Genomic DNA, 18,238 nt, shown 5'->3' on the forward strand with positions numbered 1-18,238 from the left:
TCCTCTTCGGTGTTCTTTTTGTTGATGTAGAGGAATCCAAGTGATTTTTGTATGTTTATTTTATAACCTGAGACTCTGCCAAACTCTTCTATTAGTTTCAGTAGTTTTCTGGAGGATTCCTTAGGGTTTTCTGTGTATATAATCATGTCATCTGCAAATAGTGATAACTTTACTTCTTCCTTGCCAATCCGGATACCTTTTATTTCTTTGTCTAGCCTGATTGCCCTGGCTAAGACTTCCAACACGATGTTGAATAAGAGCGGTGATAAAGGGCATCCTTGTCTGGTTCCTGTTCTCAAGGGAAATGCTTTCAGGTTCTCTCCATTTAGAGTGATATTGGCTGTTGGCTTTGCATAGATGCCCTTTATTATGTTGAGGAATTTTCCTTCAATTCCTATTTTGGTAAGAGTTTTTATCATAAATGGGTGTTGGACTTTGTCAAATGCCTTTTCTGCATCAATTGATAAGATCATGTGGTTTTTGTCTTTTGTTTTATTTATGTGATGGATTACATTAATGGTTTTTCTGATATTAAACCAGCCTTGCATACCTGGTATAAATCCCACTTGATCAGGGTGAATTATTTTTTTGATGTGTTGTTGGATTCTATTGGCTAGAATTTTGTTGAGGATTTTTGCATCAATGTTCATGAGGGATATAGGTCTATAATTTTCTTTTTTTGTAATGTCTTTACCTGGTTTTGGTATCAGGGAGATGGTGGCTTCATAGAATGAGTTGGGTAGTATTCCGTCATTTTCTATGCTTTGGAATACCTTTAGTAGTAGTGGTGTTAACTCTTCTCTGAAAATTTGGTAGAACTCTGCAGTGAAGCCGTCCGGGCCAGGACTTTTTTTTGTTGGGAGTTTTTTGATTACCGTTTCAATCTCTTTTTTTGTTATGGGTCTATTTAGTTGTTCTGCTTCTGAATGTGTTAGTTTAGGTAGGTAGTGTTTTTCAAGGAATTCATCCATTTCTTCTAGGTTTTCAAATTTGTTAGAGTACAATTTTTCATAATAATCTGAAATGATTCTTTTAATTTCATTTGGTTCTGTTGTGATGTGGTCCTTCTCATTTCTTATTCGGGTTATTTGTTTCCTTTCCTGTATTTCTTTAGTCAGTCTAGCCAATGGTTTATCAATTTTGTTAATTTTTTCAAAGAACCAGCTTTTGGCTTTGTTAATTCTTTCAATTGTTTTTCTGTTCTCTAATTCATTTAGTTCAGCTCTAATTTTTATTATTTGTTTTCTTCTGGTGCCTGATGGATTCTTTTGTTGCTCACTTTCTATTTGTTCAAGTTGTAGGGACAGTTCTCTGATTTTGGCTCTTTCTTCTTTTTGTATGTGTGCATTTATTGATATAAATTGACCTCTGAGCACTGCTTTTGCTGTGTCCCAGAGGTTTTGATAGGAAGTATTTTCATTCTCGTTGCTGTCTATGAATTTCCTTATTCCCTCCTTGATGTCTTCTATAACCCAGTCTTTTTTCAGGAGGGTATTGTTCATTTTCCAAGTATTTGATTTCTTTTCCCTCGTTCTTTTGTTATTGATCTCTAGTTTTATTGCCTTGTGGTCTGAGAAGATGCTTTGTAATATTTCGATGTTTTGGACTCTGCAAAGGTTTGTTTTATGACCTAATATGTGGTCTATTCTAGAGAATGTTCCATGTGCGCTAGAAAAAAAAGTATATTTTGCAGCAGTTGGGTGGAGAGTTCTGTATAAGTCAATGAGGTCAAGTTGGTTGATTGTTGTAATTAGATCTTCCGTGTCTCTGTTGAGCTTCTTACTGGATGTCCTGTCCTTCTCCGAAAGTGGTGTGTTGAAGTCTCCTACTATAATTGTGGAGGTATCTATCTCGCTTTTCAGTTCTGTTAAAATTTGATTTATATATCTTGCAGCCCTGTCATTGGGTGCGTAAATATTTAATATGGTTATGTCTTCCTGATCAATTGTCCCTTTTATCATTATATAGTGTCCTTCTTTATCCTTTGTGGTGGATTTAAGTCTAAAGTCTATTTTGTCAGAAATTAATATTGCTACTCCTCTTCTTTTTTGCTTATTGTTTGCTTGATATACTTTTTTCCATCCTTTGAGTTTTAGTTTGTTTGTGTCTCTAAGTCTAAGGTGTGTCTCTTGTAGGCAGCATATAGATGGATCGTGTTTCTTTATCCAGTCTGTGACTCTCTGTCTCTTTATTGGTGCGTTTAGTCCATTTACATTCAGGGTAATTATAGATAAATAAGTTTTTAGTGCTGTCATTTTGATGCCTTTTTATGTGTGTTGTTGACAATTTCATTTTTCCACATACTTTTTTGTGCTGAGGCGTTTTTCTTAGTAAATTGTGAGATCCTCACTTTCATAGTGTTTGACTTTATGTTAGTTGAGTCGTTACGTTTTTCTTGGTTTTTGTCTTGAGTTATAGAGTTGTTATACCTTTTTGTGGTTACCTCATTATATACCCCTATTTTTCTAAGTAAAAACCTAACTTGTATTGTTCTATATCGCCTTGTATCACTCTCCATATGGCAGTTCAATGCCTCCTGTATTTAGTCCCTCTTTTTGATTATTGTGATCTTTTACCTATTGACTTCCATGATTCCCTGTTATGTGTATTTTTTTTTAATTAATCTTAATTTGTTTGTTTTTGTGATTTCCCTATTTGAGTTGATATCAGGACGTTCTGTTTTGTGACCTTGTGTTGTGCTGATATCTGATATTATTGGTTCTCTGACCAAACAATATCCTTTAGTATTTCTTGTAGCTTTGGTTTGGTTTTTGCGAATTCTCTAAACTTGTGTTTGTCTGTAAATATCTTAATTTCGCCTTCATATTTCAGAGAGAGTTTTGCTGGATATATGATCCTTGGTTGGCAGTTCTTCTCCTTCAGTGTTCTGTATATGTCGTCCCATTCCCTTCTTGCCTGCATGGTTTCTGCTGAGTAGTCAGAACATATTCTTATTGATTCTCCCTTGAAGGAAACCTTTCTTTTCTCCCTGGCTGCTTTTAAAATTTTCTGTTTATCTTTGGTTTTGGTGAGTTTGATGATAATATGTCTTGGTGTTTTTCTTTTTGGATCAATCTTAAATGGGGTTCGATGAGCATCTTGGATAGATATCCTTTCGTCTTTCATGATGTCAGGGAAGTTTTCTGTCAGAAGTTCTTCAACTATTTTCTCTGTGTTTTCTGTCCCCCCTCCCTGTTCTGGGACTCCAATCACCCGCAGGTTATCCTTCTTGATAGAGTCCCACATAATTCTTAGGGTTTCTTCATTTTTTTTAATTCTTTTATCTGATTTTTTTTCAGCTATGTTGGTGTTGATTCCCTGGTCCTCCAGATGTCCCAGTCTGCATTCTAATTGCTCGAGTCTGCTCCTCTGACTTCCTAGTGTGTTGTCTAATTCTGTTATTTTATTGTTAATCTTTTGGATTTCTACATGTTGTCTCTCTATGGATTCTTGCAACTTATTAATTTTTCCAGTATGTTCTTGAATAATCTTTTTGAGTTCTTCAACAGTTTTATCAGTGTGTTCCTTGGCTTTTTCTGCAGATATCCTGATTTCATTTGTGATATCATTAAGCATTCTGTAAATTAGTTTTTTATATTCTGTATCTGATAATTCCAAAATTGTATCTTCATTTGGGAAAGATTTTGATTCTTTTGTTTGGGGAGTTGGAGAAGCTGTCACGGTCTGCTTCTTTAAGTGGTTTGATATGGATTGTTGTCTCCGAGCCATCACTGGGAAACTAGTTTTTCCAGAAAATCCGCTAAAAAAAAACTGCAGTCAGATCCCTATCAGAGTTCTCCCTCTGGCTCAGGCTATTCAGATGTTAATGAAGCAGCCTGGGGAGGGTGGGGGAGGGAACAGAGAGATAGGAGAGTAGCACCTCAGAATATAGCCAGAGTTGCTTGTCTTGCTTGGAAAGACTATTATATCTGAGATTCCCGCGGGCGCGTCGCCTATGTGTGCTGTCTGTGTGGAGATTGCCCCCGGGGGGTCTGGCCCGCTGGAGTCACGGTCAGATCCTCCGCTTCCAGCCCCACGCCCAGCGTCAAGGCTCCCCTACTGGGACGGTGCACTCTCGACTCCAAAATCAGTCGCTGCCTCCCGGGGACTTCTCGTCCCTCCAGCCGCGTGGCCGTGCCGCCCCCGTGAACCAGGTGGGCCCCCTCCCGGGGTTAGTTCAGATGGGTGGAGTAGCTCCCCGTGCTTGTGCCGCGACCGAGTGTCCCGGCTGGAACGCTGTTCTCCCCGCTCCAATACCAGTCGCTGCCTCCCGGGGACTTCTCCTACCGGCTGCGTCCCACGCCGCCCGCGCGACCCGGATGGTCACCTTCCCGGGGTTAGTTCAGGGGGTGGAGCAACTCTCCGTGTTTATGGCGTACCTGCGTGCAGTCCAAATCCCTGTGGGACGGTTCCCCGGCTCGGGTGCTGCTCTTTCTGCTCCAAGATCAGTCACTGCCTCCCGGGGACTTCTCCTAACGGTTGCGTCCCACGCCGCCCGTGGAACCGGCTAGTCCCCCTCCCGGGGTTAGTTCAGGGGGGTGGAGCAGGTCTCTGTGCTTGTGCCGTACCTGACTGGTATGCTGGCTCCAGGCTCTGGAAACAATCGCTGCTTCCCCGTATTAGTTCGTTCTCCGTCTCTAAATCTGTGTTTGTTGTTCAGGGTTCGTAGATTGTTATGTATGTGATCGATTCACTTGTTTTTCCGTGTCTTTGTTGTAAGAGGGATCCGAGGTAGCGTCTGCCTAGTCCGCCATCTTGGCTCCGCCTCTCGATACACATATTTTTTGAAGACACAATTCAATCCTTGTAATTAGAAAGTGCCTAAACTAAGTGACAAAATTATCTAGACAGCGGAAGAGAACCACTGAGTCCCTTGTGTCATTAGAGCATAAACTACAATCTTGACTGAAAGAAACACTGGTGCTCTTACCTTCCTAAGTTGGGTCAACCGACAAAAGCAAAAACTAGAACTAATTTGTCCTTTCTTGATATTAAACAGACCATCTATACTCAGTCTGCAATAGCAGCTGCCTGAGTTCCCATCCTGGCTCCATCACACACTACCCTTGTGATCATAGAAAAGTCATATAAATTTTCTGAGCCTCAGTTTCCTCCTGTGTAAAATGAAGAGAGTAAAAGCACCTTCCGCTTAGGGTTGTCGTCAGGAGTAAATCAGTTATCATCCCATAGTGTTTGGAACAGGCTCTCAATAAATGTTAGTTTTCATAACAATGCTGATCATTTTTTGTCCAAAAGAAGAAAATAAATGAAGTTTCTTTTGAACCTTTTTTTTCTTTGTTTTAAATACCTCATTTGGAGAGAGAAGAATAAAGGAGATGGGGAAAAATGAAATGACGGAAAGGAAATCACAACTAAACCCACGGCCATTGAGCCAGTTCTGACTCATAGTGACCCTGTAGGACAGGGTAGAACTGCCCCATAAGGTCTCCGAGGTTCTAAATCTTTATGGAAGCAGACTGACACAGCTTTCTCCCTCAGAGCTGCTAGATGGGTTCGAATCACTGACCTTTTGATTAGCAGTAGAGCGCTGGCTCTTTAAATCTCAACTACCATTTATTTAGTACTTTTATGTAAAAGACATTGTATATACATTATCTTGCAATTTACTCTAACTCTTTGAGGCAACTATGATTATTAGTCATTCTTCAGATGAGGAAGCTATGTCTTAGAGAGGTTCACTGATGGTGGCACAGAAGAGTTGAGCCCTAGCCTATTTGACTCTAAGCAGCCATACTCCTTCCATGATACTAAACCACCAGGCTAGGAAAAACAAGGAAAAGGAGGAGAAAAGGTGAGGAAACCAACTAATGGACAGAAAGAGATTAAGGTACCATCCTCTTAAACAATGAGCTGAAAGTCATATCCATAGGGATAACATATACTATTTAATGCCAGGATAATATGGTAAATATGACATCGTTCTCACCTCTCATGTTGAAAACTATGATTAACAGTAGTTTGGGACATTTTATAAACACATTTACCTCAGAGTGTCAAATTTAGCATTCACCAAATGCTACTGGTTGGACATTAAGCCATGAAGGTAAATCCAAGATAATCCCCATACAGTACATGCAAATGCAGGGGCCTGCATCCCAGGGCAAGCAGAAGCCCGTGAGTATTTATGTTCATACAGGCAGAAATGCATCTCTTTATTTAAAAAGCCATAAAATAGTTCCCAACTTAGTATATTACTTTTCAAAATTCTACCAAATGAAATGCTCACTTGGTTCTGCAATTACACGGAGCCGCCACCTCTACGACTGTATAAACTCTGGATCCCACCCTGTCCTGCCACATGCAGCATCAGAACCTCCAAAGGGCAAACTTCATGTATCTCATGGTCCAAATGTGTTTTCTTGTGCCCTGCTCCATTTTTTATCTTCTCGATACTTGGCCTTGCTCCCCTTCCTCATAGGTTTGGGAAAGGGGATGAGGCCAGCTTTCCCTCCATTGCTAAGGCTACTTGTCCGTGGCTCCACTGAAGTAAACAGAACCCAGGGAAGAGCAATGCTGCCTGTCACAATGCCTCCAGGAACCCTTCATCTCAGCCCAGCAGTGATTCTCATTAACTCAGTAGGTTATGTAGGTTTTAATGAGAGCACAAAGAATGTCTTCTTTATTTTTAATCTACAGAATTATGATATTTGATGAGAAAAAAAACTTAGTTTGGTGGGGTTTTGAGATCAGACAAGTGAATGTAAAAACAGGTGTTCCTTTTTACAGGTATAGTCAAGTATCTCTAAAATATTAACTTTGCCTAATTCAATCTAATCAGAATAAGCCTAATGCTGAGATAATTGCGCTCATTCTCTGATAGCAAAATCATTCAGCTCAGTTGGTTGGTACTCACTTCACCTGTATGTACAGTACAGGTCTGGTCCAGAGCTTTAAAAGACGGATAAAAAAATCATATCATAGGGAGGTCTGAACTTAACCAATGAGCCAGCCTTGCAACTACTGTAGAACTCTTCTCAGGTGCTCCTGGGGCCCTTGGTCAAGGTAAGTGGAAGGATGAGAAGGGTGAGTGTGGACAGAGTGAGTTATTGAGATAAGATTAGATGGAAGCTGGCACCCCAGAGTATGTCCTCAGCATGATTTGCTTTGCAAAGTTCTGGGTAGCTCGCAACCATTTTTTACATGTGTGTGCTGGCTTTGCAGTGTGATGCTACTCAGTGTGGCATCTCAAAATGCTAAACAGATCTTGGGACTGAGAGACTAAACCAGTTGCTGTTCAGTCAATTCCAGTCCATGACAACTCCATGTATGAGAAGGAAGCAACTGGCAGAAAGCCCCTCAAAGCTGTAACATCCAAAACTGAGGTATGCCCCCTCCTGGAGGGTTATATTCCATAACTTCCCAGCCAAATCCTCCCTTAGTGCCCAGTGAGACTTCAGCAGCTCCAGGAAAGCCCTGTGGTATGATGTCACGAATTCAGAGACTGCAAGCAATCTTTAATCCTTTTAGCCCCTTGGTGGAAAATCTGATTAATGCCACAGTGACTTTTTTGCCTTGCTGTTACCTCCTTCTAGACCCCTCGTTTTTTCTCATCTTTTAGCTGATTTCCACCCATCCTTCAAAGCTCAGATCAAACTAAGTGGCAATTCCTCAAGAAGCCTTCCATGAGCACACAGCTGTCCCAGTCTGATTTAGAAGCCCTTTATATGCCCCCACAAACCCTATAGATCACTTTATACTGCACAATAAAAAGGGCCATCTGTCAGGAGCCACATCTTAATTTTTTTCAGCCCGAATCTGGCATAATGCCTGGCTCTTGCAAAGAAGTTCATTAAGAACATGTGTATAACCTCTCAGTACCTCAGTTTTCTCATCTGTAAAATAGCATAATCATAGCACATACCCAATAAGTTAGGTATGTATTAGCTAGACAACGAATAAGGAACACCTTTCAGTCGTGGTGTTGGTGAAAACATTGAATTACCATGGATGGCCGGAAGAATGAAGAAGTCTGCTTGGAAGAAATACAGCCAGAGTGCTCCTTGGAAGTGAGCCCGGTGAGACTTCCTCTCACACACTTTGGACGTGTTATCAGGAGAGACCAGTCCCTGGAGAAGGACATTATGTTTGGTAAGGTAGAGGGTCATCGAAAAAGAGGAAGACCTTGACGAGATGGATTGATACAGTGGCTGCAACAATGGGCTCAAACATAACAAAGATTGTGAGGATGGCGCAGGACCGGGCAGTGTTTTGTTCTGTTATATACAGGGTCGTTAGGAGTTGGAACCAACTCAAAGGCGCCTAACAACAACAATCTTGAGCAAGTCAGTTACTTCAGACACAATTGTTTTTCTATGAAATGGAGATAATTTTATTCTTTACAGAATGGTACCTGTACCCATTGCTGTCGAGTAGATTCTAACTCACAGAGACCCTGTAGGACAGAATTGAACTGCCCCCAAGGGCTTCCATAGCTGTAATCTTTACGGAAGCAGACCGCCACATCTTTTTCTCTCAAACCATCAACCTTTTGGTTAGCTGCTGAGCACTTAACCACCACACCACCAGGGCTCCTTTTACAGAATGGTAGTAAGGGTCAAATGACATAGTATAATTGATGAACGTACTCTGAAAACTGTCAAGGGCTACTTAAAAATTGGTATTTTTATTATTGCTGTTGTTAGCTGCCTTTGAGTCAACCCCAACTCATGGCAGCCCGACGCACTACAGGATCGGGCTGTTGTGATCCACAATGTTTTCATAGGCTGATTTCTTAGACATAGATTGCCAGACCTTTCTTTCTAGTCTGTCCTAGTCTAGCAGCTCCACTGAAACCTGTTCAATATCACAGCACCATGCAAGCCTCCACTGACAGACATTCGGTGGCTGCACACAGGTACACTGGCCAAATCTCCCGCATGGAAGGCAAAAATTCTACCATTGAACCATCAATACCTCATCGAATAAATGGTATAGAGTTTCTAAGCTAGAACCAAGATTTCTGAAAGAGGAGTCTTCAGGGGCTAATGCAGAGGTTGCCCAAGGTCTTAACCGAGCCTAGAGCTTCTTCCCTAATCTTTCAACACCAGCCATAAAGGATGAGGTGCAGTTAACTTGTGACTGAACCGTGAATGAGAGCAAGGGAAAATGAATCCCAAAGGTCTACGCAGAGCTGGAACACCACCCATCTAAAGAAAACAGCAGCTTCCGTACAATCTGGGACATCTGGGGATTTAGGAGGCCCCTTCGCTGCTGGTTGATTCTGATCATATCACATAACCTGTGGAATTTAAGAGTCAGAAAGAACCCTTGAAGTCATTTATTCCAATTCCTCGCTTTACTGATGAAGAAGTTTATGCCTATGGATCCTAAACAACGGCCCCAAATCACATATCTAGTTAGTGACAGACAGCCCGAGTCTTCTGCCGTACCTTACAGGTTTATCTAAGTTTTGTTTTTATCATGTACCCAACACCACCACCTTTTTAGGATGGTCTTTAGGGACAAACTTGGGTTCAAATCCCAGTTTTACCATTTATTAATTCTGTGGCCTTATGTGAGTTATTGAAGTGATCCATGTCTCAGTTTCTTCATTTGTAAAATAGGGATCATATATCTCTCTTAAAAGTTCACCGTATGGTAAAAGAGGTAATGTCTATAAAGCGAATACCAAAATCTGTGCCTGGTACCTGCTTCACTATCCCTCCCCATCCCCCACACACAACTAATTTCCTCTATTAACCATTGTAATGTTCTTTACTAAACAGTGTATAAAAACCATTTCTTAAACATCTCATTTGAAAAAAGCATCTAAGAGAACCGACGTTTGTGAAATTTTCTATTGGTATGGAACTGGTTAAAAAATAATCCTTCCTTCTGGTTTAAAGTCTGGCTGCACCAACGCTCCCACTTTCCACATAATGTGCCCTTCTCCGTGGCGTCAGTCACGTATAGCAGCCTATACAGTAAAGCAGTGTGGAGGACAGAGCGGCACTATAACATATTTGCTTTCGCACCTCTGCGCCTCACCCACCCGGTACCCTTGGGCTCACCAGTTCCAGTTGTTGCTTTTTTCCTTCCTTCCCTCATTCTGTCCAGTCCTTGTCTTAGAATCTGGCCTGTCTGCAGACAGTTAGATTCCTTTATCAACACAAGATAGAAACTGGCCCTAAGTGACACGGACTCTGCCCTCCTCAGGGGACCGGAGTCCTCTTGTCCATGTACCTGACCGCCCAGCGTCCACCTCCTCCTCCACACGTCCCTAAGCTATTCACCTGGCCATCAACTTCTCACCCTCAAGATTCCTGCATTTATAAAAGGTGTGGGATTGGACGAGCTCTTCGGATGGGGCGGGCAGCCACCTCCACTGATACCCTGGCCCTCCCCGCAGCAAACACAGGCACCAGGCCTAGGGCTCAGTCCTTATGGGCAACAGAACTTGACTCTTCACCTTACTAAAGAAGGCTCTGTGGTGCCCCAGGACGCGGTAACCTGGGCGCCCCCCGCGGTTTCCATCTGCGCGCCAGAAGAATGCACCAACAGGACCACCCTGAAGCGAGAAGGAGACACGTCCCACGGTGGTGGAACTGTTGGGAAGACAACGGGAGCCCGGCCTAGCCCCTACCCCTGACCCCCACCTCCCTTGGGGAGGGGGTGCCAGGAGCCACTTCTGCAGCCACTCAGGCTGGACCAGGAGCCAGCCACGAAGCCATGGCGCCAAACCCTTCGCCTCCCCAGTCACCGCCGAATCCCCTTTGCCAGCCGCAGTCACCTTCCTTGTTGCGTCTGGAAAAGCTGCGACAGGCACCCTTTCCACTCACTCCTGGGTTAGGGGTATGATATGGGGAAAGACAAAACTTCAAGAGTTGAAAGGGGTCTCCAAAAGTCCCTTGTAGGGGAGTGGGACGAGGCTACTCCAAAATACACACCCCCTACGCGAGCTAAGGCAGCTGGGTTGTTACTATCAGCACCCCAGGCGCACGTACACCCGTGCGTCCTTTCTCAACCGGATCGCCAGACGCGCCCAGGTCCCGCGCAGGCAACGAGGGGCGTGTGCACTGTGTTTACCGGGTTCCCCAGCCGGCCCCCTCGCCCCGCGGTGGCTGCTTCAGACGCCGCGCCCGGTTCCCTCCAGCGGAGTGCAGCCCCACCAGGGCCGGTGCGGGCAGCGAGGGGTGTGCGCGCCGCGCGGTTGGCGCTCGGCAGGCGGCTTTCGCCTCCCGCCCGGGGTCCCTCGCCTGCTCACCAGATGGCCATCCTGCTCTTGGGGTAGTCCAGCCGCTCCAGGCAGCCGAGGAAGGGAGACAACGTGTGGGCAGCGTTGCGGGCGAGGATGGCCACGAGCACCGTGGGTCTCTGCATCGGCGACTCGGAGAAAACCACCGCCTCCTCTTCGTCCTCCTCCGAGTCCGCCTCGGCAGCAAAGCGCTCCCCGGAGTCGCCGTGGAACAGAGCCGAGGAGAGGAGCAGCAGCGACCAGACGAGGGTGGCGGCGGGGCGCGCAGCCATGTTCCGGGCTGGGGCCGGTGGCGGCGAAGTCCTGTCGCGAGCACAGAGCCAGGCTGTCCCGGAGGTGTCCGAGGCCGGCGAGAGGGAGTGGCGTGCGCCGCGACCCTGGGGGAGCGAGGCCCGCTGCAAAGGGCGAAGAGGGGATGCCCAGTCGGCAAGCGCGCACACACTGCCACCAGACTTCTGGAGCTCCTGGGACCCTCCCGCCGCCGCCGCTGCAGCTGCACCGCCCAGGCCCTGACGATGGTGCGCACCACGAACCTGCTGCCGCCGGCCCTCGGTTGTGGCTTAGGCTCTAGACAGTGATGTCTGTGGGGCTGTTTGTCCTGAGCCCTGCGCTGCGGAAAGTTCCTCTAGGCCAAGCTCAGCTTGTACAGCTGAGGTCTGTGGCTTCCCTCAGAGTTGTGAGGTGTGGCCGTGTCTGCCAATGGGCGTGTGAATGTGTGTGTGTGTGTGTGTGCTGTGTGTCTCTCTGTGTGTGTGTGTACACAGAATGGTGCAACCCCAAGGAAATTTATTCTGCTTTTGCAAACCGCAGTCTAAGTCCTTCACAGTGATGCAATGTATCCACTTTTTCATAATACACCTATTGACTAAATGAGTACAGTTCTAAAATGGAAAGTCACCCCAACTACTCAGGACTATGAAAAACTATTTTTAACTCCCACAAAAGCAGAATGTTTGCGTTTCTTTATACACTCAACTTCTCTTGAAATTCATTCTTGACTGAGTTGACCTCAGATAACACCAGATTGGAAGAATTAGAGAATTTTAGAGCCAGATGGAACTCTTGAAATTAAAATGAAACCTTTGGTGGGACAGTGTTTTGAAGCTGCAGACTACCTGCCAATGTGGGGTCTTGAGTTTCCTGACGGACTGTGTGTAAAAGAGAAGATTTGGTAAGGTAGTTTTCTTTTTTCATTAATGACCCAAAGTAACTTCAAAGCTCATGTCAAAAAACTAACAATGACTAACAAAGGGAGAGGAGAATCACACATGTTGGAGAAAAAGAAAAGAGACAATGGAGAAGAAGAGGAGGAGGATGAACTATTAGCACATAAAGTGAAATTAGTATGATACACGCGGCTAAAGGATATTTACTCTTGAAGATAACATAGGAAAAAGCAAGTAAAGACAACAGGAGTTCCTGCTTTGTAAAATATGTAGCCTTTGACCTATCTGTACAGAGGGTGAACTGGTGCCACTGCACTTGCATGACCTCCAACGGCCAACTTGCCCTCAGCCCTGTCCCACAGTATTTTTACTAGTTGAATCCATCCTCACCAGCTTTTATAAGTCATCACTTCTCTCCTCCAAACCCCTCATTCCCTCAGAAAAATATCACTTCCTTCACTGAACTACCTCAACACCCCTGTCCCAAACATTCCAACCAACCCAGAAGCCTATGCAAGACAAGATCTTTTGATTCCATCCTCTTTCTTCTGGTCCATGACTTTTCACTATCAGTTGTCTCTGTTCTCTACTAAATCTTCTACCAGTCCCTCTCTATCGGCTAAAAACTTGGTTATCATGGTCTGGGGGGACATCTAGCTCAATTGGCATAATGTAGTTTATAAAGAAAATGTTCTACATCCTGCTTTGATGAGTAGCATCTGGGGTCTTAAAAGCTTGTGAGTAGCTATATAAGATACTATACTGGTCCCACTCCATCTAGAGCAAGGGAGAATGAAAAAAATCAGACACAAGGAAAAGATTAGCCCAAAGGACTGATGGACCACAACTACCACACCCTCCACCAGACTGACTCCAGCACAACTAGATGGTGCCTGGCTACCACCACCTACTGCCCTGACAGGGATCACAACAGAGGGACCCAGAGCTGGAAAAAAATACAGAATAAAGTTCTAACTCAAAAAAAGACCAGACCTACTGGTCAGACAGAGACTGCAGAAACCCCAAGAGTACAGCCCCTGGACACCTTTTAACTCAGTACTGAAGTCACTCTTGAGTTTCACCTTTCAGCCAAAGATTAGACAGTCCCATTAAAAAAAAAAAAAAAAAAAAAACTAAATGGGCACACCAGCCCTGGGCAAGGAAGGACAAGAAGGCAGGAGGGGACAGGAAAGCTGGTAATGGGGAACCCAAGGTCAAGAAGGGGAGAGTGTTGACATGTCATGGGGCTGGCAGCCATGTTACAAAACAATATGTGTATTAATTGTTTAATGAGAAATTAATTTGCCCTGTAAACCTTCATCTAAAGACAATTTAAAAAATAATTTAAAAAATTAAAACTTGGTCAGGCCTCTCCTATCCTTAAAAACAAACATTTCGTTTTTTAAAATCCTGTTACTTTCTAGCAACCCCTCTCCCTCTCTGCTTAGCTCCTTGAAAGAGTGGTCTACACTTTCCATCTCTACTTCTTCACCTTCTGTCTCTCCCACCACAGTGCAGTGTGGTTTCATCCCTCTCCACAGAGACTGTTGCGGAGAGGGCCACAGATAACCTCAGTATTGGTGGATTCAGTGACCACTCTTCAGTTCTTGCCTTCCTGGACTTCTGTTACCTAATCTTTCCTCTTTGGTCTCCTTTGATTCTACTTGTCTGCCAGCCCCTTCACTGTGTGTTTTCCCAGGGTCCCATCCTTAGCCTGCTATGCTTCACACTCCACATGGTGTCCCTGAGTGATTTCATCTTCCAGATTTATGTCTACTCCCTGAACTTCTTCTCTATGTTCGACTTCTATTTTCAGTGGCCGATAGACATTTTCTTCCCCTCCATCCTCCTTCAGGGGGCTCTCAAGGGGCTCACAGCCCTATTGTGGAGGCTGAGAGTTAAACATTACTGACCAGCTACAGCGCAGGAACAGACGAAGGCATGGTCACATCTAAGAGGGAGATGGTGATGATGGGACCATTAGAAAGGTTTCATAGAGATGTTCATGAGTTTCTACTTTTCCTTTCTTTGCCTATTTCCCACTTATCTTTCAAGAGTAAGGCCCCCTTTCCTCAGCAAGGCTTGGCTTAATATTTATCATTTGTTCCCTTTTCTGCAAAGAGAGGGAGTTTTTTAAGCTAGGGAGCGATGTTTCTGTCTTAATTTCTTTCTGTTACCTTAAGTCAACAGCTGATCTGAGTCCATGTTTTCTCAAATAATGATTAAGCATCTGAAACTACGCTGCTGTGGAGCTCCCTATGGTCTCTAATGACACTGGGCTACTTTAATCAGCTCTGAAGAGTTCTGCTAAAATAATTATAGCCTAGTCTGTAGATGAAATCAAAGGTTTCCCTGTCATATAACTTGCCGAACACGTATTAGAAACTTTTAGTCAACTTACAGTGCCTGTTTAACAACTGAGAGTATTGAGGTCATGACAGGGTATGTAATAGGAGAAGACCATTTAAATACGGGGGTGGGGGACAGCTTGGGGAAAATTGAATTGTCACCTTACTAACAGATTTGTTTCATAAGCTGTTTAGAGGTCAGTGATGTGGATCTTGGCTGGTATTTTTCCTTGGAATCAATATTATACAACAGTTAATTTATAAAAGCTAATTTACAAATAAAAGCCAATTATATTTTTAAAAATATACATCAGTTATAATGCTCTTTGGAGCCCTGGTGGCGCAGTGGTTAAGAGCCACCACTGCTAACTAAAAGGCAGTTCAAATCTACCAGCCACCCCTTGGAAACTCTATGGGGCATTTCTACTGTGTCCTATAGGGTTCCCTGAGTTGGAATCCAATCAACGACAATGTTTGTTTGTTGGTTTGTTTGTTTTAGAATGCTCTTTTCATGGAAAAGTGGTTGAATTGAGAGTCAGGGTTCTACGCATACATCTCCTTGTCTCCACTGCTGTAGACGTTCCCCAATAGCTCTTACATGAATGGTGGAATTAAGCACTTTCCCTCATATCGCCTCCCCTCACTGTTCCAGTACAAGGGGCTTCCTTCTGGGTCAATGAAACCTCTTTGACTCTCACCCCTGGCAGCTGTGTTGGGTACAGGACCTCTGGAGGTGGGCAGAAGGCATCTTGCAGGAAACCTTCTCTAACAGCCAAAAAAACAGGAGTAAATAAATGCCTCTGGGAGACCTCTGATAATGCAGAAAGAGTATTGGGTTTCTACACTTGGAGTAGACACGGAATTTCTGTCCCACTTGTGTCATTTACTCTGTGTGGACTTGGACACTTGATCTCTCTGGACATAAATTCCTTCCTATTTAGGAAAAATTTAATTTCAAAATCACTAATGATCCTCAGTTTAAAAATATTGCTCTAGGATATATAACTGGGAGTAGAATTGCTGGTCATAGAATTTGTGTCTCTTCCCTTCGTTCTACTTTTTTAGCCAACTGTTGACTTCGGCTGCCAATATAATGAGTACAATTGAGGTAGCTTTTTGTTTAAGTTTGTATGTTCTCACTCCACCAATGCAGATGAGCACCTTTTCTTGTTTGCTGGCCATTTGTGTTTTTTCTTCTGGTCATTTCCATTTTTCTAGTGGGGTGTTTTATTTCCTAATTGATTTACAGACGTTCTGTATATGTTCTGGATAACTATATGTTGCAGATGATTTCAAATCTGTGGCTCCCCCCACTTCTGTCAAATTCTTAATTGAAATATAGTTGCATTTATAAACCTTTTTTTCATATGATTTGTGCTTTTTGTGTCTTGCTTAAATAATCCTTCTCTACCTTGGAGTCATAAAAATATGCTTCTATATTTTCTTCTAAAAGCCTTAAAGTGTTTGCCTTTTACTTTTAGCCTCTAATCTACCTAGAATCTGTTTTGTTTATGGTGCAAGTTAGGGATCAAATTTCTTCCTTTTTTTTTTTTTCTGTTGATAATCAATTATCTCCACACCATTTATTGAATTGTCTTTTCCTTTTTCCCCTCTCCCCATCTATAATGCCATCTCTGTGCTTATTTCATGGGTCTGTTCTTTGCCTATGTTATTTCATTGATTTATTTATCTATCCTTGTACCAAGATCAAGGAGCCCTGGTGGCACAGTGGTTAAAGCAATGGCATTCTAACAGAATGGTTGGCAGTTCGGGAACCACCAGCCGAGGGAGAAAAATCTAGCAGTCTACTTCCGTAGAGATTTACAGCCTTGGAAACCCTAAGGGGTCCTACGAGTCAGAATGGACTCGATGGCAGTGGGTTTGGTCTTGGTTTCTGCACCAAGATTACATAATCTTAATTATAGAGGTTTATAATAAGTTCCCTGACTGTTCTTTAGAAAGGGTTTTCGTTGTTTTGGTCCTTTATGCCCACACTTCAGAATCAGCTTGTCAGGTACTAGGACAATCCCTGCTGGAATTTTGATTGCTATTGCTAGACTGTATAAGTCAACTTCAGAAACCCTGGTGGCATAGTGGTTAAGAACTATGGCTGCTAATGAAAAGGCTGACAGTTTGAATTCACTGAATTCTCCTTGGAAACCCTATGCGACAGTTCTACTTGGTCCTTTAGGGTCACTATGAGTCGGAGTAGACCCGATGGCAATAGTATTTTGTTTTTTTATAAGTCAACTTGGTGAAAATTGGCATCTTTACAATACTGAGTCTTTTTCTTCAGAAACATAGTATGTCTGCCCATTTTTTTAGGTTTTATTTGATGACCTTCAATAACATTTATAATATTCTCCCTAAAAGTCTTGCTCATCTCTATTCTAGGTACCTTATTTTTGTTGTTGTTTTTCTCAACTGTATGCAGTATTTTTAAAGAATTAAATATGCTATATCCTGATTTTGTAAATCGGGAATTTAGGTTGTACTCCTAAATTTATGAGAAACTGGAGAAAACATCTTCTGGATCATTCTGAGTACTTTTTTATATGATGAAGTTGCCTCACATGCATTCATACATATGGACAGTAAAATGCCATAGCATTCTATAGTAAAATATCTCACCTACATTCCTCAAAGGAGCCCTGGTGGCACAGTGGTTAAGAGCTCAGCTGCTAACCAAATGGTTAGCAGTTCAAATCTACCAGCCACTCCTTGGAAACCCTATGGGGCAGTTCTACTCTGTCCTATCGGGTCACTGTGAGTCAGAATCGACTCCATGGCAATGGGGTTTTATACCCTTTGAAACACAGAGGATGAAAAATTGTGTGCTTTGTGTAGAAAAGAAGAAACAGGTGTATATGAACAGTCTTACAACCAACAAATGAAGAGCTGATCCAGAACACTACACTACATTTTTCATTTGTCTTGCACCACACTGTGCTGTGTAAAAGCTTTTTTTTTTTTAAACACACTAAAGATTCACATCACAATTCAATGTTGGCTTTTCCTCTTAAGACTGTAACTGAATTAATATGTCTCTGTCTGCCTAGACCGTACAGACTTCTTTTGTATGAATAAAATAGTCCGACTAAGGATATCAAGTTGGGAAATCAGAAGTGAAGTGCCAGATTACACTGAATTTGATTAAATCCAGTATACTTGGGGGAAATTGTATTTGTTGGTACTTACCTAGCTTTTTTTCTAACCACTTTGGTTCTCTAATATAGTAAACCATTGAAACTTTTATAAAAGAAGAAATTCTTTTGTCTATCAGAAGTTGAAATTCTAACCTGTTCTCCAGCAGATTCCACATCAGATTGCCACAATGGCCATTTTGATTCTGTACTTTAAACACAAGGTGGTTTGAGTGTCCCCAAATTCTTTGTCTTCAGTCTTAGCCATTCCCAACCACTAAGGCCTATTCAAAAGTTAGTGTTTGTCAATATGGAAGCCAAGAAACACTCTATGTTCATTCTTCAACTACTTTTGAACAGACAACA

The 18,238-nt window shown here is 43.1% G+C and overlaps 1 protein-coding gene across 4 annotated transcripts in view; it reads right to left on the bottom strand.

The window, feature by feature from the left end:
* Positions 1 to 11,891, bottom strand: part of COLGALT2 (collagen beta(1-O)galactosyltransferase 2) — a 137,473-nt gene extending 125,582 nt beyond the window's left edge. For 2 of the 4 annotated variants that reach the window (XM_049868105.1, XM_049868103.1), the window contains exon 1: positions 11,225 to 11,891. In XM_049868105.1, coding sequence (XP_049724062.1) covers positions 11,225 to 11,487 — 263 coding nt within the window. In that variant the 5' untranslated portion in view covers positions 11,488 to 11,891. Of the gene's footprint in view, positions 1 to 7,963; positions 11,199 to 11,224 lie in introns of those variants that run through there. The other 2 variants (XM_049868104.1, XM_049868106.1) reach the window with 2 other exon arrangements.
* Between the last annotated feature and the right edge of the window lie 6,347 nt (positions 11,892 to 18,238).

The sequence above is a fragment of the Elephas maximus genome, chromosome 24 (genome assembly GCF_024166365.1).
Source record: "Elephas maximus indicus isolate mEleMax1 chromosome 24, mEleMax1 primary haplotype, whole genome shotgun sequence".
NCBI lineage: Eukaryota > Metazoa > Chordata > Mammalia > Proboscidea > Elephantidae > Elephas > Elephas maximus.